This window comes from Geospiza fortis, unplaced genomic scaffold (assembly GCF_000277835.1).
Source record: "Geospiza fortis unplaced genomic scaffold, GeoFor_1.0 scaffold1048, whole genome shotgun sequence".
NCBI classification, from domain to species: Eukaryota; Metazoa; Chordata; class Aves; order Passeriformes; family Thraupidae; genus Geospiza; species Geospiza fortis.
This window is the reverse complement of record NW_005054619.1, coordinates 376,433-396,415: the sequence shown is the minus strand read 5'-3', so window position 1 is coordinate 396,415 and position 19,983 is coordinate 376,433. Positions and strand designations below refer to the sequence as shown.

Genomic DNA, 19,983 nt, shown 5'->3' with positions numbered 1-19,983 from the left:
GCGAGTTCGAGCTGTGCCCCGGGCGGCGCGTCGGCGGCGACCAGCCCTGCTTCATCATCGCCGAGATCGGGCAGAACCACCAGGGAGACCTGGACATCGCCAAGCGCATGATCCGCATGGTCAAGGTGCGCGGGGGGGAGGCGGGTGAGGGAGAGACAGGATGAGAGGACGTGGCCTCAAGCTGTGCCACAGAGGCTAAGGCTAGCCATGAGGAAGAATTTCTTCACGGAGAGGCCGAACAGACATCGCAGTGGGCTGCCCAGGGAGATGGTGGAGTCGCTGTCTGTGGAGGTGTTTAAGGAAAGACTGGAGGTGGCACTTGGTGCCATGGTCTGTTTGGCAAGGTGGAGCTTAGTCACCTGAAGGACTCGATCTCAGAGGTCTTTTCCAACTAATTCATTCTATGATCTTTTGTCATGACTGCAGCCCCGCAGCTGGGGCATGACCTTACAGGGAATTTAGGAAGTATCTGAACCATTAACCGTCTCTAATGAACCTCCAGTTTGACTTTGTTGACATCAGGGCTTTATTGCAGTAAAGCTTGTGTCATCCAGTAAGACAGCCAAACTGCTTTCAAATCTGATGTTATATCCATTAGATAGAAAACTACACATCATCACAGCTCGGAACATGGTGTATTCAGTTATGTGACTGGGCTGAAAGTGGAGACCAGTCTAATGAGGATTTGTCTTTACTGTGTGACTTCACATGAATTATTATTCCTTCAAATGAATTATTATTCCTGGAGGTGTTCAAGAGTGTCTGGTGCTGGTGACGTGATCTAGGGATAACTGTGGTGATGCTGGGTGGATGGTTGGACTGGATGATCTTAAAAGTTTCTTTCAGCCTTGATGGTGCTATGAATTTCAGATTCATACTCCTTGTTCCACAGAATCCTGTGTCCTTTTTTAATGTAACATTATCAGTGACAGCTAATCTGGGAAAAACACCACAGAAGTCAACTCTTCGAATAAGCAACATGCATAGCTAAGTAGTTTTGTAGGTTTAATATGATTTCTCTGAATTGCTGCTCTACTAAGTGTATTGGGACTCTGAAATAAAAGGGTTCATGCGTGTGTAGGTCCACAGTCACTCTGTGTTCATTACCGTTTCTGTGATTGCTTTGATGATGATGTGAAAACTACACAACAGATGAGCACATCAGTTACTCACTCCTTGCAGTCAGAGTTAGGTGAGTGCAGGTTCACTTGCAGTTCCACTCAGTGTGCACCAGCTTGTTTTGCAGGACTGTGGAGCAGACTGTGCTAAGTTCCAGAAGAGTGAACTGGAGTACAAATTCAACAAGAAAGCCTTAGAAAGGCCCTACACCTCTAAACACTCCTGGGGAAAGACTTATGGGGAACACAAGCGCCACTTGGAGTTCAGTCATGACCAATATAGAGAGCTAAAGAAGTATGCAGAGGAGATTGGCATTTTCTTCACAGCTTCTGGCATGGATGAGGTATGTAAGCCATACTGGAATGACGAGGGGAGTCTGGCTGTTGTGTCTGTTGGGTATTACTTAGGTATGATAGTTCTTACAGAAAAAGAATATACAGACAATCAATTTCTTAACTGAGACACCTAGAGTAATTTGCCACTTCACCTGTGCTCCTACAATGGTTGGCTGAATATTTTGGAAGACTTGCCACATGTTGAGATACTTAACAGAGTAAGTAGTATTAGGGACAAGGCTTCATTTTGACCTTCATAAACAATTGAGGCTTTGAGAGTACAGATCAAGATGGCAATCAGACTACTCTCCAGTGTTGTCTGATATGTTGGTTTCAAGCATATCAAACTTCTTTCTATATTTAAACCAGATTCCTTTCTTGATACAATCTCCATTATTTCCCTCTTTTTTTCCACCCTCCTTGTTGTTTACTAGACGCTTGTGGTGTTTCTAAGCAGTAGGAGTTTTATGCCCCTGTTTCTTTTACTAATCTCATGGAGTGGCTCACACCTTGTCCTGTTACTGCTGAATCATTTACTGATTTTTGCCAGTGGGCTCTTGAACAGTCAGTCACCAGCTTCACAACTCCATGAAACTCCTGCTGCTGTTCCCCCTTAGACTTGTATACTTGTAGCTGTTGCATGTCACTTGCCTTAGAATAATGGAAGTGACAGTATTAACAAATGCAACCTACAGTTCATCTGTGTAAGCTGTAAAGGTCAGGTAACACTTGAACTTCAGTATAGATGAGAGATCACAGATTTATTTTTCTTTGTGGCCTAGAAAAGACGGAGAACCGAATGGAAAGAGACCCTACCAGAAGTAAGCTAGCCACGCTTGCATATGGCCAGCAAAACCATGTCCCTGGCTTTCTGGAAGTAGACATATCCAGGATAGGACAAGGAAGTGATTTACTTAATGTTTTAAGGTGATCTATTCAGTGTCTCACTCTTGCAGTCAGAGACAATTCCTGATACATGAGTGTTATTTCTTACAATTTGTCTCTCTCTTCATCTGATGATAGACAAATATGCTGTGTGTATATGGCAATAACTCAGTGCCATGGATTCAGAAATAGATCTGTGAAAAGAGAGTGTGGTGATGTTTCTCTTATTGCTCTCTTCACATCTAGAAGATCTGCTGAACAATATGCATTCCTTTAAGAAAGGAGTACATGAGCCCAGGAATCTCAGACTTCTGTATCTGGGATCTTAAAAGACCCACGTACCTTTGGGGAGAAGAAAACCCCCACATTCCTTCTTTGATGTTAAAACCTCTGGTTTCTAAAGGCTGTAGTAAAACACAGAACACCTTTTATAGGCAGCAGCTAAGATCACTTTCTGCTGCTGGGATCCCTCTTTTTCTCTGCTGTGCTTTTTTGTATGTGGCTTTATCAGCTAATGAACAGAAGTGATACATGTTTGTGCCTTCTTTTTGAGCAGTAATTACATTACACCCTAATATTTCTGGTGGCATGTCTGTAAGACAGGGGTTTCGAACTTAAAATATTGCATAAATTGACATCAAAACTCTTTAAGAATGCATTAACTTCTGAAAGTTTTTATACATTAACTTCTGTAAATTTAACATAATCTCCAGAGGTCCAGATACATCAAAGAGTTTAAATTGTGTGTTTAACTATATGAGGAAGTTACTTAAATGATGTGTGAAATAAATAAAAAAGCCTTTGAATAACTTTTTTATTTATTCTGTTCTAGTGTGTACTGGAGACAAAGCAGCATCTCATTGAACCACTTCCTTTAATGTCATTTTTGTTATTTGAAATAACTTCCTGGTTCTTGAATCTCTTAAAGAAGAGCTGCTAATTTTCAAGAGATATTTACCTAATGAAGAGTGGCCTTAGATGCAAGGTCTACCTGTCATATTTAATTTTTTGCCATCTCCTGAGATAAGATCTGTGTCTTTTTAATATAGATTACTCACTGTCTTTATGCACAATACATCTGAATAAACTATATTAAATAGTGAACAGAGAGATGTTATACATAGCAGGTACAAGAAATTTAATCTCCATCATACTGATGGTAGAAAAATTAGACTGAATAGGACGTTATTATCTTTGTGGACATTAGCATTCTTTCTCTGGCATTAAGTAAATGTAACTGCAACAAGAAAAGAGCTGAAGAAATTAAAAGTGTTTGTGGGTGGTTGACAGGGGGCAAAGGTAACTGTTTCATTATTTTGCCCAGAGGTGAGTGGAGGATTTAAATACCTCTTGCCTGTGATAGATTTGGAATTTAAATTTTCTTCCAATAAAGTACTAATTTTTAAAAGGCCACTTACCCATTTTCAGGAAGCCTCTAATAATTCTTGAATTGTTGGGCATATTTATAGAGAAAGGCAGAGTATAATTAGCATTTAAATAAACATTTTATAGTCTTTGCTTTGGCATATTTTATTGTCTAGTATCTTTCCTAAAAGCAAACTAATTTTGGATTCCCTTTTTTGGGCACTTTTGGGGTTTTTTCTTGGTGCTTATTTAATATGCCCATACAAGTTTTCAGTATGATGAATCTGTTCTACTATCTGTAGTTTTAAACACTCTGTGGCTTAATCTTTCTGACCTGCAGGACATGTGTGGCCGGAAAACTCTGTGCATGCTTGTATCACATTTCTTCTTCAACAGGCACACTTCCATCTGCAGGTAGTTGCTCTCTCTGGTAGCGTTTAAAAAAAGAGAGAAAAAAGCAAGAATGTTGTGATACACAGGTTCATCTGCAAACTGAGATGGAGCTCTGCTTGCTTGTACTAAGCAGCAGACTGTTCAGCTGGTCAGATCAGAGATTGCCTTGAGACAGTCAAAACTTTGCACTAAAATAGAAGTATGAAAGAAGGCATCACGATCATACTCCACCTGGAGGGAAACCAGAAACTAATATTGTCAAGATAGGAAATGCTACTTCAGGAGCAGCTTTTTTTGTGTATAATACTGTATAATACCCACCTGTTTAATTAAGCTTTGAGTTTGTTGTGTTAAACAGTTGTTTATTTTCAAGCGCAGTAGTTCTTGATCCCTTGATCCAGCTGAAATAGAGTGTTAAAACATGATTTCTTTTCCTTGTAGATGGCTGTGGAATTTCTACATGAACTGGATGTTCCATTTTTCAAAGTAGGATCAGGAGATACAAATAATTTTCCCTATTTGCAAAAGACTGCAAAGAAAGGTAAGCATTTTCTGTGAGCCATCTTGGTGAACATCACAATTCCTCAGTAGCTCAGTTATTACATTTTTCCTCCAGCTGATTTTTGGGAAAAAAAATCTGAAGTTTCTTTATATTTCAGACTTTGAAAAAAAAAAGTTTTACCCAGAGTTCTTTTCTAGTTTTACTGCATTAATTTACTTTAAAGAATTTAATTTAATCTTGGGTAGCTTTCTTGTAGACATAGGACAAAACTTGTGCATATTTTCTAATGGCTAGGTCGCCCAATGGTGATTTCCAGTGGGATGCAGTCGATGAGCACAATGCATCAGGTTTATCAGATTGTGAAGCCCATAAATCCAAACTTCTGCTTCCTGCAGTGCACCAGTGCATACCCGCTTCAGCCAGAGGATGTCAATCTCCGTGTTATATCGGTCAGTGAGTAACCCAGAGCATGCTGTGGGTAGGGTGGCAGAGAAGGGCTTTGTGCTTTTACTGAGATACACTTTCAGGTCTTAAGGTGTGCTGGAATTTGCTTCTGAGAAGTTACAGGATGTGTCACGTTCCTCTAATTCACACTGAAGTTAAAAGATCCACCGGGTCCTTTTTTAGAAGAACTCATCTTTGAGGAATATGATAAAGGATATTGCTGGAGTATTCACAGTTCAACAGAGGAAAGCATGACATGGTTATCAGGTTAACCCTGTGGTTTATAGTGCTAAGAAAAATCATGTAAACTGTTATCATTAAGAAGGTGCATGAAGTGAGAATATAATTCTAAATAGGGAGCTCAACCAAAAACTTTGTTTAAAAAGTTACATGTGACTATCAGAGCCACGAAGAAAATTGATTTGACCCTACTATAGTTTCCTTCATTTGAAATGTTACTTGTATATGCCAAATAGTGATGTAAGAAAGTTTTCCCAAACTGGCCAGTGTTCAAGCACTACCTTAGATCTATGCACACATAGTATATTATTTTTAATAGAATGACACATGGCTGCATTTAAGTGCCTTTAGGATTTGGTGACTGTTCTCTATGCTTGGATTAAAAGGTTGCTTCAGATTTTAAATACAATGTTGAAGAAATCTGTTTGGATACAGATTAAGTTTAACCAATCCACTGGGTTCTTGGATAAAAATAGGATACTATTACTGTTACTTAGGCTGATACAGGCCTTGAAGACCTTGAATAGTAGAAGTGTATTAAAAGGAGAAATATAAGTTGTAGAGGAGAACATACTTCCTTTTTCTTGTCAGTATTGATAATATTAGTCAAATTTGCAATGTAGTGATTGGTAATGCAGTGTGACTTGTTGAATTTAAAAGGCTGCATTCTCTCCATATCCAACTGCTTGTTTTATGGCACAGTATTTGTCCACTGCAGTTATCACTGTTAAATTTGCTTTGTTTTTGAAACTGCTGCCTTGGTAATTCAGACCAACTCTGTCGTGATTCAAGGCATATCAGTCAGCTTTTCCTGATATCCCCATTGGCTATTCGGGGCATGAAACTGGCATAGCCATTTCAGTGGCAGCTGTTGCAATGGGTGCTAAAGTACTGGAACGCCACGTGACTCTCGACAAAACATGGAAAGGAAGTGACCACCAAGCATCTCTGGAGCCAAATGAGCTGGCAGAGTTAGTGAAAGCCATCCGTACTGTGGAAAAAGCAATGGGTTCTCCAATCAAACAGCTCTTGCCCTGTGAAATGGCATGCAATGAAAAGGTAACTTTTGGTTTTGGTTTGTGTAAACCTGCAGCTAATTTAGACCTATAGCTAATAACTCTGTATTCAGAAAAATAGCTTGCAAATTGTTTATTGCAGTAGTGTTTCTGCCTCTGTACTTAGAAAATTTCACTCTGCATAATGTTGGCAGTTTTGATTATAATAGAGTTCTATGTTTGTCATCCAGTGGTTAACTAAGTTGAGTAACAGCATGGAATCATTTAGGTTGGAAAAGACCCATGAGGTCATTTAGTCCAACCTAACACTGCCAAGCCCAACCACTAATGTATGTTCCTAAGTGCCATGTCTACACATTTTAAATAACTCCAGGGATCATGTCTCAACTGCTTCCATGTTGTAAACTGTGAGTGCTTGGTCACCCTTTTAGAGAAGAAATTTTTCCTAATATCTAGTCTAACCCTCCCCTGGCACAGCTTGAGGCCATTTCCTCTTGTTCTGTCACTTGCTGCCTGGGAGAAGAGACCACTCACCTGACTACAGCCTCCTTTCATGGAGTTGTAGATAGTGATAAGCCCCCTCTGAGCTTCCTTTTCTCCAGGGCAAACACCCCCCCAGCTCCCTCAGCCATTCTCAAAGGACTTGTGCTCCAGACCTTGCACCACCTTTGTGGTCCTTCTCTGGATTCACTCCAGCATTTCAATGTCCTTTTTGTAGTGAGGGGCCCAGAACTGGACACAGGATTTGAGGTGTGGCCTCACCAGTGCCAGGTACTTGGCAATAGTAATAGGAATAATACCTCTGTGATTTTATATGAGCTGCTTTTACACTAAGCTAAAATACCAGTCATTCTAACCAGATTCCCTCCACTGTGATTTTGAAAAATTCCAGCGAGCCACTGTCCAGTTTCAGAAAACATCTGCATGTTCCTGACAGCCTAGTTAGAGTGAGAGTAACCATGCTAAATTAATCTTCATTTGGAATAAGTAATGGAGAAAGCAGTTCTACACAACCTGTTCTAAAATAACTGCAGAACATTTCTTATCCTTTTACGTTATGCTAAGCTAGCAATGTATTTAACTTCAACATTGTTTTTTTTCCCCCTCCCATAGCTGGGAAAGTCAGTAGTGGCAAAAGTGGCAATTCCTGAAGGTGCAGTATTGACGCTTGACATGCTGACGGTGAAGGTGGGAGAGCCAAAGGGATTTCCCCCAGAATGCATCTTTGATCTGGTGGGCCAGAAGGTTAAAAGAACTATTGAAGAAGATGAAACCATCACTGAGCAAGCAGTGGAAAATCATGTAAAAAAAGTGAAGTGCTAAACCAAAGCACTCCATTCCATATTTCTCATTGTACTACCATGCAATGTGTTTGAGAATAGCAGCATGGTAGATTAGAAGAAAGGGGTGTAATTATGAGGGTACAAACAGGATAGAATTTTCAGGTTCTTGTTAGCAGGAAGTTTCAGAAGCAAAGGGGATATAAATTGTGAAGATTTTACTAGAAACTGTATAGCATTGTGCCTAGGAAATGTCATGATACTCTCTTCTCCGTTTCACTTAACCTAGATTAATTTGAAGTTCTGCCAAATAAAAGACCACAGTCTGCTGCTTTCCAGCTTCCCTTTTCTGTTAAGAATACAGTAAATTGTGAGAATTTTGTCTACTTTGAATTGTTCTAGCCCTGTATCTTCTGATACTCCTCTCTTTTCTGCCATTTGCCTCATCTCTGTGATAGCACGACTCTGGTTGGAGTTGAATACAGATAAGTGAAAGTTTACACTGAACAGAAAACTACAAATGCAACCTGGATGGATTTTTTTTTAAGATGAAAGTCTTAAAAGTGTCATGATAAAGCAGTGAGTTGCAGCAATCTGTATTCTGTGGGAAAATGGGCTTCTTGAGAAAGCTAATTTCTCAAGAGAGAGTACCAGGAAAGGAAGCATAGGGGTATTTAGAAAGGTCCCATTTAAGGAGCAAGAGAGCCTTTTTTGAACTGAAAGGCCAAAAGGCATGCCAGAGAGATTGAGGAGGGAAGAAAAGTAGATCTGAGATGAATCAGTGAAAATAAGTATAACTTATGCTTCAGAAATTCTGAAAAGCATCTATTGCAAGTTGAGTGAAGTCTGGAATATTAAGTCAATCCTGCAGAGCATTTGGATGCCTCTGTTGGACCTGGGGGGCAGCTTCTCAGGTAGGAAGCCAAATGCTGGTGAAGTTTGAGCAGCTTTTTTGTTTTTTCTGTACTAACCAGAATCCTCTACATTGGGATTTTTCTCCCAACACTGGTGTGTGAGATGGCTGAGGCTGACTGCCTGACTACATCACACCATTATGCTTCAGCATGATGGTCAGTACATGATTTGTGTGGTCTGCTCTTGCATCCCAGCTTCTCACTTTTCAAGTGAGAAATGCAATGCCACTCCTATTGCCTGCTGCTTTTCCCTTTGACCAGAAGGGAGCTGTGTAGCAGCAGCTGCAAGCCATTAATTCTTCAACTACCTTGCTTAGGACAGAACTGCTTTGCAATAATTAATCTGCTTTTTTTCTGTTGTGGAATCATTTACTAGTGATGGTTACTTGGAACTTGCTACCTTTTTGTCATGAGTTGGTGAAGTATCTTGAATTTGGTGGTGAGTGGTTTTGTACCTATAAACTGTTTACTTTCAAAATGTGCAATTCTGAGGAAACTGTTTTCTTATCTTTAAATGGGGAAGCAGAAGTTGAGTCATATACTTGACTATATGTGAGCTGTGATTGATGCAGTATGCTTGCCTTACATTAAAAAACTACTTAATTGTTAAAAGATTTTTTTTTTCATTTCAAATCTGAAAAATAAATTTAGCTTATAAAACAAGCTCTTGTTTCTGCATTTCAGCCTATGGTCAGACCTTGCCTTTGCCAGCACTGGTGATGCAGGGCCTTTAGTATTTGAACACTGTAACATCACCTGACCAGTTTCAAGTAGCAGGGGTTTTTCACTCTGGGCTGGTCCTGGAGACTGCTGTAAGCAAAAGCTCCAGAAATGTCCAGGACTTTAATTAATGTATTGGTGGGGGGAAAAATATGCATATACAGAAAATTGCAAGCTGTGTCCCCTAGTTCTACATGAATGTTGCAAATTGAACGCAAAAATAAATGGGTCACAAATGCACCTCTGGCCTGGTGTTTTTATCGCACCTGTGAGCCCTGCAGACATTTCATCCTCTTAGGGGTTGTACACAGCTTTTTCTCATGCTTTCACTCAATGGAAAGAATAGGGCCACCCAGAAGTCCAATTCAGAGCTTTTGTCACATATAAGACCAGCTAGTGACTAATAAATGTGGCCACAGAAGCTCCAGTTTTAGAAGGGACCTTTCCAAGAGTCAGTGCTAGACTTTGATTTTTCCAAGTTGACACTTAAATATGAGCTAATTCACTTACTGCATTTATTATCCAAATCTGACCTTGTCAATGATAACAATATGCAGTATAAAATCTTGAAGCTTGAGCCAAACTAAACCTGTTGCCATAGACAACTGCAGCCTCCCCAGGCTGATAAGGGGAGGGAGTTCATTAAAAAAAATTTCAAAAAGTCAATATCCATGTTCCAGTCTGAGTTGTAATATGTTTCTTTCAACCTGACTTCTTCCATTTTGTGAGTTGAAGAATACTACATACAGCACTTCAGGTGGCACAGCAATACCATTTATAAGTCAAATCATCTTTCCCCATTGAAAAACACATATACATTAAAAAAATACAGTTGATTTTCTTGAACTTACTCTTACAAGTTGAAAAAAGTACAACAATAGTACATACTGCACTTTGAGTGGTATATCAACATCATTTATAAAAGTCAGGTCACCTTCCCTCATTGAAAAAAAAATACACATTAAAAGTGACAGTTGGTTTTCCTGAACTTATGTTATCTTGTAAAAGCATCATAATTACAACTTTGATACAACAGAGATGAATTCATGTAGAAAATTGCTGAAGTGGCATTAGCAGAAAAAGCATGAAATAGTAGGCTTTGTTTCTTACGTTAGTTTGCATGTTCTAATGGACCCTTCCCAGAGTCTCAGGGCTGGATAAACTGGTTCTGTGAACTTGCAGCAGAAGGTGTGCAAATGAGCCATGCCATTGCTAACGTTGTAGAATGAAAGGATTCCTGCTTCATAATCTAGAAAAATGCCAATGCAATCAGGATCATCTTCTACCAGGATGGGGATTCTCTCTCCATTGTGAAATGCCCAGTATTCAAAATCAAACTTCTTAAGGCACCAAGATGCTCTATTCCAGCCCAGTCGGCAGGCTTCAGAGTCTCCTTTCTTGCCAATGGTCGGGTAGGCTGCGCCAATCCACCATCCCTCTCCAGCATGAAGCAGGTCAACTTCCCAGTAATGGCTTCCAGAAAGGAATGCGTCTCTGCTTAGCACTTGCCATAATTTATCAAATCTCTGGGGACTACAGGGGTAAAGTATTCTCCTCCAGCTACAGCTTACTTCAAGACGGTCATCTGACAATTTCAGTCTTGGGTGAATGCTGTCATATTCCCAGGTTGGTGATCTTGCATCTGCAGTAAAAGCCATAATCATACTTTCTACATTTCTCATGACCCTTGGAAGAAGTCCAAGTTATAGAACACCTGCAAAGGAGCTCACAGGTGGAAGTGTCTTGGGACAGTCAGAAAGCCTGCAGTCCCAGGAACATGGGCTGGAAAAGGCATGCCAAGGGGGTCAGAGCAGGCCACTAATATTGCTGCCTCCACACCTTTGTGATCTGGGCTAACCATGGTGATGGGGACCTCAGCCACAGCACCAAGGTTGCTTTACATTTCGAGTTAGGGCTCAGCCAGAAACCCCACAGGTCCAAGGACACTGGATCTGGAAAAGGCATTCCAGTCAGAGCAAGGCAGGAACCCAACATTGCTGACTCTACATTAGGTAGATTCAGCTAGCCACAGAGCCTACAGCTCCAGGGACACTGGGGCTGGAAAATGTATGCTAAGTGCACAAAGCAGTGAACCAATGCTGCTGTCCCCACACCTTTCTAACATAGGGCACCAACGTGATGCGCACCTCTGCCACAGCACTAAGCTGCCATTTGGGCTGAGGTCAGGATTCAGGGAGCCATAGAGCCCACAGCCCCAGAGACACTGCAAAAGGCATGCCAAGGGAATCACAGCAGGGCACCAATACTGGTGCCTCCACACATTTCTAATCTGGATCACTCATGGTGATGGGATAAGGGGAAGCCGTACACAGAGAGTTACAGTCCTGTGGTCTGTTCAGCCTGGAGGAGACTAAAGGGAGACCTCACTGCAGTTTACATCTTCCTTGTGAGGGGGAGAGAAGGGCCAGGCACTGATCTCTTCTCTGTGGTGACAATTACAGGACCTGAGGGAATGGCCTGAAAGTTCTGTCAAGCAAGGCTTATGTTAGGAAGAGGTTAGGAAAGGTTCCCCGGAGGGTGTTTGGGCACTGGAACAGGCTCCCCAGGGAAGTGATCACAGCACCAACCATGACAGAGCTCAAGAAGCGCTTGGACAACACTCTCAGATACGAGGTCCTGTGCAGGCCCAGGAGTTGGACCTACTGATTTTTGTGGGTCCATTCCAGCTCAGGAGATTCTAGGATTCTAGCATAATCATACTTACGTTTTAAGAAAAGCAACCGATCAACAGGAGTCATGGTTTTCAGCACTGTCCCAGGCTCCTTCTTTGCAGTGGGATTAAGGCTACTGAAAACATCTGGGCAAAGATGAAAAGGGACAGCTTAGGGAGTCTGCCAGTTTTTCAACAATCATTTTCCAACTTCATGGACAAACTATGTTACTAACTATGTTACTTTTTCTGGGGAGGGGCTGCTCATTCTATGCTTTCAGCATTATGCTCTTTGCATAATGCATAATGCATAATCCTCAGCATGGAGATGCTGGACTAGTGTTCCCACAGAAATACACAATTCAGCACAACACCAAGTAATCAGGCCTGATTCCTTTAAAACTGGCCCTTGTCAGATGAAAACAGGCAGCTGAAGATAGCTGCTGGTGCTTGCTGCAGAGCACCTCTATGATGCTTTCTAGCAGTCCTACACACATCCTGCAGTCTTTCAGATCAGATCTGACCATATACCCCAGCAACCTGCTACTGTTTTTTCGGTGGCAGTTCTCTGATAAGGGCTTAAAAGGCAGCTAGGTGAAATGTGATGGCCAGTGTTGCCTGCTCACTCAAAGAGCTGCAGGATTTTCCCATGGTTATTTAGCTTTGTGCCTCTTTGCCCCATTAGGAAAAACTGCTTGCCTTCATTATGCCAAAGGTCATTGAAGGATGAAATAACAGCTCAAAGACAAAAGGATTTCTAAATAGAACATGTCAGTTCAGCTTTACAGTACTAAAAATCATCAGTTTTTTTCAGACTGAGGCAGATCACCAGACCAATTTAAAAAAGGTTTCAAATTTTAGAGGTACCCCAATGCCAGAGCACTTGCACTCTATTTTAATTGAGAGAATAGATATATTCTATATGTGTGATGGTCTACATTAAATTGTATTGAAATACCTGATGGAACTGGGGGGGAGAAAAGCAACAGACAAACCAAAGATCATCTTCAGAGTTGGAAGAGAAATCTCTTAGTTCCTAAATCACCGCTATATCACCTAAATCACCTATAACAGCATTACACCCATGCTGATAGAAAGCAGTACCCATGCCTGAAACACTGTTGTTTCTCCAGATGATTTAGTAAAAAGTCCTGTTCTTACTTAAAAAGTACACTTTATTTGCAAAGACAGCAAATAAAGCAGAAGAAAGCAAAATTCAGAGCACTCTCCCAGGTACCTTCTTTAAGCCGGGCTTCCAATGGTTTCTGTAGAATGGACTGCAGACCTCTGATGAAGTGTTTATAATGGTTAAGTAAGTGTTCAAATGAGGGCGGTATTGGATGCCACTTTTCTAATGGGTGCCTGGATGCCTTAATTTCCTTCTCAATTTCTGTGTACTTCTGAGGGCAGAAAGCCAAACACTACAATTAGCAGAGACTATGACATGAATGGCCTCTTCCATCCCAGCTCCCACAGAGTAAGGACAGCTCCAACACAAGGTAAACCTATGGGCCATAACAGGCAAACTTTGCTGAGATCAGCCTGCCTTTTAGCTCATTAGCCTGCCCTCCTCCTGCCAGTGGAGCCATCCCAGACCTGGAGAACCCAACTGCCACAGTTAAAGAGATCCCTCCAGGATGGAAATGAGTTTAGCCTAGCCAGGACCCTTTGTGGGAAATCCCATCAATGGCAAAATCCAACTATTAAGTTTTGAAAACAATTTGAAGAATAAAATCCAACTTCCCCACAAGAAAATCTCCACAAAATCACAAAGAGCAGTGTGTAGATGTGTTGCTAGCACACACAGCAGAATGCCAGGGCCATATTACAGCAATGGAAACTCCAGTCCAACACATTGCAAGGATGCAAAAATGCTCAAGAGGCATCATCCTGTAAGAAATTGCATCTTTTGTCTTGTGTCAGGGCATAAGCACATGGCAACATAATCTTTCCAAGGAAGGTGAAGATCATCATCTGTGGGAAAAAAGAACAGCATTGCTCCCTCCAGTGAAGTGGAGGTTTATGGTGATTAGGATTTCTTGCAATTAAGGAAATTACCGATTTTAACTTCCCTCCTGAAGTTGCCTGAGGACTGGCTTTTCTCATATCTTCATATTACACTGGACAAGGAAAGACTTGATACAGCATTTGTCTTCAAGATTAAGAGACATGTCTTTTCCATCTATGCTTAAAATTAACATGAATTTCATACAGACCTGAAATCAATGCCATAGCAGGAAGACCTAATAGCTCAAAAATCAGGAACCAAATTTGTTCACCAAAACAGCAACACAAAGCAAATTAAAAAGCACTTCGGAAGATGCTGCTTGCATGCAGAAGGATCTATAGAAGACATCACTAAAGAAATTTACCAAGGACTGTCAGGGTAAGAGGTAAAAAGAGACCATACAATACCACCTCCAGCAAATGAATAGGATCACTGTCCTGTTGTATTTGTCTGATTCGATGTGTGAAGGTCTCGAGGGCTTCAAGCTGTTCTTGACAAGACCTCAAATGCTGATCATGTGTTCCCAGAGCTTGCTGAGTCTTTTCATCAATGAAGATTTTGGCCAGACTCTCTTCCTCCCGAAGAAGTAACTGAAGATCAGTCATTTTTTCTGACAGCTGCTGTTTAATCATATCAGCATGTGCCTATGGATAAAGCAGAAGAATGTCTCCACCTGCTCAATAGACCATAAACATTTCAGACATTTCTCTTTCAGGCTTTTAGTGCTATGTTTTGGTTGAATTTTACTGGTTTTCTCCATCTCTTCAGAAACATGTCTCTACCCCTTAAGGGAGCACAGATATGATCTATCTGCTGATGTCTGGATGGAAAAGAGTAAGAGAAGATTCCAAGATGCCTATTTATGTAAAAAAATCTGTTTTCGGCTGGAATTAACAGGGTACCATTTGCAACAAGAAGCAGATCTTTTCCTTCAGTAGCAAGACTTTGACTGCTTTTAAAGCAAGCCAGGGTCAAGTAAGTGGTAGGAAGAGAAAGCCTCCAAAAGAAAGTGGCATCAGGCCAAGTCTCTAAAGCCCCCTCAAGCTCTTACTGACATTTCTGAAACAGAAATGCCTAGCGATGCTCCTTAGAGCAGAAGTTATTTCATGCTCTATAAATGAGGTGCAGCTTAGCATACATTCCCATTCTTAAGACAGAATCAACAGAACTGTTCCTGTGTTTACTCAACTCTGAATCCAGAAAATTCAATAATGCAGTTCAGTCCATATCATACAAGTTCAGTCCATATCATACAAGTTCAGTGCATATCATAAAACATACATAAGTGTAGCCAGAACAACATAGGCAGCTGGGGCTACCTACTATTCCTCTGCATAAAAATTTCACCCTTGGTCTTCCAGAGATGTTCAGCTGATCAAGGAATGAGGACCAGGTTTTTGGAGGCTCTCCCTCTTCCCTCTCTTTGGTAGTGTAATATATTGTGATGAATACGGGGAATAGACTCTTCTCCTGGGAAGTAGAGTAGCCACCCAATAGATGGCTGGGTCTTTGAATAGCTACAGAGAAAATAAAATATCTCCCCTTGGAAAATGACTATCCAGTGGAGAACGAAACCACACTTTACCTTCACATCATTTACAGCCTGCTCTATGCTCCTTCTGTTGCCATCTTCTTCCTCTCTTCTCTCTTCTAGATTCTTCAAGCTCAATGCCATGAGTTCCTATACAACAATGAAACAAAAGAAAACACTGTTTCATAACATCTATAAAAACCAGAAACAATTATCCAGCTTGATTTCCATATGGGGGGTACTGAAATACACTGTTTCAGAATCCGAATATTGTGAATTGGAAGGTGAAACTCTTCAATGAAAGGCCTTTTATGAGGCTTATTAAGGCCAGTATAGCGATGAACCATAAGGATTTCAGCATTTCACCTGGTGGTTATACTGGTAAGGTTTGGACAGCTGGGCAAATTAGCACCACCTTCTTAAGGCACAGGGAAACCCAAACTGAAAAAAACATATTCATCTTTAATCTATGGTGCTGTGTATTTCCATTACTAATGCATTTAGCAGCTGAAGGGCAATTAAATACTTTTATTTAGAGGATAAGTGGAAGGCTCCACTTATCTAAAAATCCAGTGAATGTTCAGGATGCTTTCCAGTGTACAAATGACCAATCAGATACCTCACTATTGACACACTGATGCTGTAGTCTGAACATCTGCAACAGCTAATAGTGTCAGCATGGCTAGTAATCAGTCACAGTATCTGTGATACTTCTCAAATTATGGTGTGCCCCGCACAGCATAATCAATGTTCTGCTTATATCTTGCTCCAGTTTCTCACCTGCAGCCCTCTGAAACTGGCTGCCCTCTGCCCAGCAGGTTGAACAGTCTTGGTGTGCCGGCTAATGCATTTTTGTCATTAGTGACAGGAAGGATACAGGCAATGCTGCCCCACAGTCCTCTCAGTGCACTGGTGCTAAAACAGGCCTCAGTAAATACCAGGTAAGCTAGTCCCGCCTGTAGCTGCTATCAGTGTCCTCTTCTGCAGCTGAGACCCAGTCAAGAACACCTACATGCACATGTACCAGGTCACTGCAACAGCCCCAGGGCACCACAGCATTTAAACTCTGCAGCATGGACAAACAGAGCATGAAGTGTTGCTTCATGAGCAACGGTTTGCATTTCTGACATGTCTCCTTAGAAAACATCTGCAGTTCGTCATTTGAGTATGACAGAGTCAGAAGAAAATGGGCTCCTAGCAAAAGCCAGAGACTCTGCATCTTGAAGGCCCTTGGTACAGACACATCCATGCAAGCAGGTAAATGTTCTTGCATAGAGCAAGGCACTCATGCTATTTATTCCAGCCACAGTTTTCTAGTCTTGTCCCTGAACAACCAGAAGAGTTCTACAACACTAGAGGATTCAGGAATTTTACCAGGTACCAGCCTTCCTTAGTTTATTTTGCAGCCTAGACCTCATTCCTTTCCTCAAAGACTGACAAAGATCACAGCGAAAAACCCAGTCTTCCTTCTTTGCTAGGAACACACATCACTTTGTGCACTCACAACGGTGACCATATGCAAATACTTATATTAATCCCAAGCATTTCTGGTTAAGCATTACTTCCTTTACAGAGATAAATGAAAGAGCTGCTTCCTGCCAATTGAAGACTGTGCCAGCAACCCATGTCATTCACCCTAAGGAATTGACTCTGAAAATCTTCTTTTAGGGATTGCCTGGGTGCTTTAACTCATTCAAATGAAAACACTATAAAAGCAAGGATTTCTGAGATGACACTCAGAGCTCCAGTCAAGCTCACAGGACACATATCAAGTGCAAAGAATGCTGATCCTGTGTGCTGCATTCAGGAGCACAGGGAACATCCTTTTCAATGATTTTAAACAATCTCTGCTCCAAGGATGAAGCAGCTGATGGATCTCTCACAATGATTTTCATGTTTTCTTAGCACTCACAGCTAGGATCTGCTGAAAGAGCTGTGGAAGATTCTCAGTGCAAGAAGTGCTGCCTGGCTGATGTCACACCACAAGGGCTGTAGTGAATAACTGCTCACAGCAAACAAAATCACTAGTCAAAATACCATCACTCACACTAAAACTATTGATAGTTTGTGCCTAAAATCTCTGCAGCCCTAAGCCAGTAGATGTCAGCAGATACTTCCTAGGGACAGAGCGTCACATGGGAGTACAAGTTTCTGCCCCAATCTCTTCCTGACTTAGCAGAAACAAGTCTTTATCAACAGCACATGCTTCCTTCCCTCTGTCCATCAGACCTCCAGGGAAGCAGCACAGTTTGTAGATTTATGCACTTTGCCTCAGATCAGGTTGCCACTGCAGAATACACGCATCACCCACCCACTGCCACCCAGTCGTGAAGGGAACGCAAACACTTTAGCGAGTTCCCACCTGGAAGAGGGACAGCACACCAGCACACTTTGGGTGAAAGCACTCCAGCAGGCAGGTGCAGTGCTCTGCATTGCTCAGATGTCTTGAATAGTTTTACCTCTGTGCTGCTGTTTGCACAGCCCTCTACCCTTGTAATGCTCTGTAACATGAAGTGCAATAGAATGCTCCAAGAGTTTATCATGACCTGTGTACCGGCTCACAATCTGTGTGAACTTCCAAGCAGGAAGTTCTGTAGGAACTGTTTCTTCCTAGTGTTTTCTGCAGGAAACCTCCTCGTAGCACTTCTGTATCACAAAAGGAGTGAGAAGAAACTTTCTGAAGTTGTAGAGGAAAAAAAAAAGGAAAAATAAAAAAGGAGAAAGGAAAGGAAAGGAAAGGAAGGAAGGAAGGAAGGAAGGAAGGAAGGAAGGAAGGAAGGAAGGAAGGAAGGAAGGAAGGAAGGAAGGAAGGAAGGAAGGAAGGAAGGAAGGAAGGAAGGAAGGAAGGAAGGAAGGAAGGAAGGAAGGAAGGAAGGAAGGAAGGAAGGAAGGAAGGAAGGAAGGAAGGAAGGAAGGAAGGAAGGAAGGAAGGAAGGAAGGAAGGAAGGAAGGAAGGAAGGAAGGAAGGAAGGAAGGAAGGAAGGAAGGAAGGAAGGAAGGAAGGAAGGAAGGAAGGAAGGAAGGAAGGAAGGAAGGAAGGAAGGAAGGAAGGAAGGAAGGAAGGAAGGAAGGAAGGAAGGAAGGAAGGAAGGAAGGAAGGAAGGAAGGAAGGAAGGAAGGAAGGAAGGAAGGAAGGAAGGAAGGAAGGAAGGAAGGAAGGAAGGAAGGAAGGAAGGAAGGAAGGAAGGAAGGAAGGAAGGAAGAAAGAAAGAAAGAAAGAAAGAGAAAGAAGAGAAGCATCAAACTTCTGTGTTACAGTATTTTAAGTTTCCTAAGGTTAGCATCACAGCACATAGGCCTTAGTAAGCCTCGTGGCAGGCTTTCCAAGTAAAAGAACACAAGCAGGAGTATTGGCAAGCTTGCAAAACTTCCTGAGGGTATTTGGTGGACAGCTACACTGGCATAAAGGAAAAAATCTTAGGGAAGAATCCCTGGGCTGGCTGTGGCTGGGATGGAGTTTATTCTCCTCATAGCAACCCCTGTGGTGCTGTGTTTCAGATGTGACTATACTGTGAGTGCACAGAAGACTAGAAGGGGACACAAGCAGGACATGACCCCTACTAATCAAAGAGGTAATCCGTACCATATAACATCATGTTCTGCAAACTGGAAGAGGAATGTTTAGGTGAGCTAGCTGCGTTTTGCTCAGGAACTGTATGGTGAGTGTCTGCATTTGCATCACTTTTGTTCTTTTTCTCTTCCCTCCACTTCTTCTCTTATTAAACTTATTTTTACCTCAATCCATGAATTTTCTTGGTTTTAGTGTTTGTCTTCCCCTGTCCCACTGGGCAAGGACGGGGAAGAAGCAGGCAGCTGTGTTGTGCTTAGCTGCCTATCGGGGTTAACCCACAACATCCCAGAGGATTTATCAGAGAACTGTGAATGGGCAGTCATTGTGATCTAACCAGCTACAATGGTGGGGCCAGGGAGTAAACAGAAATTACCTTTCCCCTTACCCTGAGGCATCTATGTTTTGGTCAAAAGTTCTTCTAGCCTGTCAATAAAAACAAATTTCCTGGGACAGCCACACTCCTCTGATTCCACATACAAGGTCTGAGGATAAAATGCAGCTGCATGTGATCTAACAGTGAAAGTCACTTCCTCCTTGCCCCTTGATTTATACACCTGTTTTGTGGACGCTTGGGTGTGACTGATTGACTCTTGCCTTTCCATACACGACCCATATCCTTGTGCAGCGGCATCAGGCTGACCCTGTCTGTATGGGGTCTACAAAGCACCCGTTGAACTACAGAAAGTACAGAAACTTTGTTCTTAGTTAACACAGTCTACAAACCTTGAACTCCACAAGGTGTTGATAAGGCAAACAAGGCAAGGCTAAAGGCTGAAGATCGGCTTAGTTCTGTGGCACTGCGCTAGTACTCGCAGATACCACCATCACACTCTAGCCAAAGAAAACCCAGCGGCACACGTTCCAGGAAGGAGGGGACAACCGCCAAGGTATGAACTGAGGAAGATCTTGTCTCAGCTCCAGTTTCACCCCCGCTCCGCGGCGCAGCGGCCCGGGCCGGCACTCACCTGCGTGCGGCGGACGGCCTGCGG

The 19,983-nt window shown here is 42.0% G+C and overlaps 2 protein-coding genes across 2 annotated transcripts in view; one reads left to right on the top strand and one right to left on the bottom strand.

Annotated features, from left to right (window-relative positions):
* The window catches only part of NANS (N-acetylneuraminate synthase), a 10,322-nt gene extending 1,166 nt beyond the window's left edge, over positions 1-9,156 (top strand). The window contains exons 2-7 of the mRNA XM_005430343.1: positions 6-125; positions 1,247-1,462; positions 4,539-4,638; positions 4,894-5,048; positions 6,076-6,342; positions 7,413-9,156. Of these exons, the coding sequence (XP_005430400.1) occupies positions 6-125; positions 1,247-1,462; positions 4,539-4,638; positions 4,894-5,048; positions 6,076-6,342; positions 7,413-7,622 (1,068 nt within the window). The 3' untranslated portion in view covers positions 7,623-9,156. The remainder of the gene's footprint in view (positions 1-5; positions 126-1,246; positions 1,463-4,538; positions 4,639-4,893; positions 5,049-6,075; positions 6,343-7,412) is intronic.
* Positions 9,157-9,983: 827 nt separating this feature from the next.
* TRIM14 (tripartite motif containing 14) overlaps positions 9,984-19,983 on the bottom strand; it is a 13,298-nt gene continuing 3,298 nt past the window's right edge. Inside the window, exons 2-6 of the mRNA XM_031064720.1 lie at positions 15,478-15,573; positions 14,303-14,536; positions 13,122-13,284; positions 11,939-12,031; positions 9,984-10,855 (exon numbers count right to left, since the gene is read on the bottom strand). Of these exons, the coding sequence (XP_030920580.1) occupies positions 10,320-10,855; positions 11,939-12,031; positions 13,122-13,284; positions 14,303-14,536; positions 15,478-15,573 (1,122 nt within the window). The 3' untranslated portion in view covers positions 9,984-10,319. The remainder of the gene's footprint in view (positions 10,856-11,938; positions 12,032-13,121; positions 13,285-14,302; positions 14,537-15,477; positions 15,574-19,983) is intronic.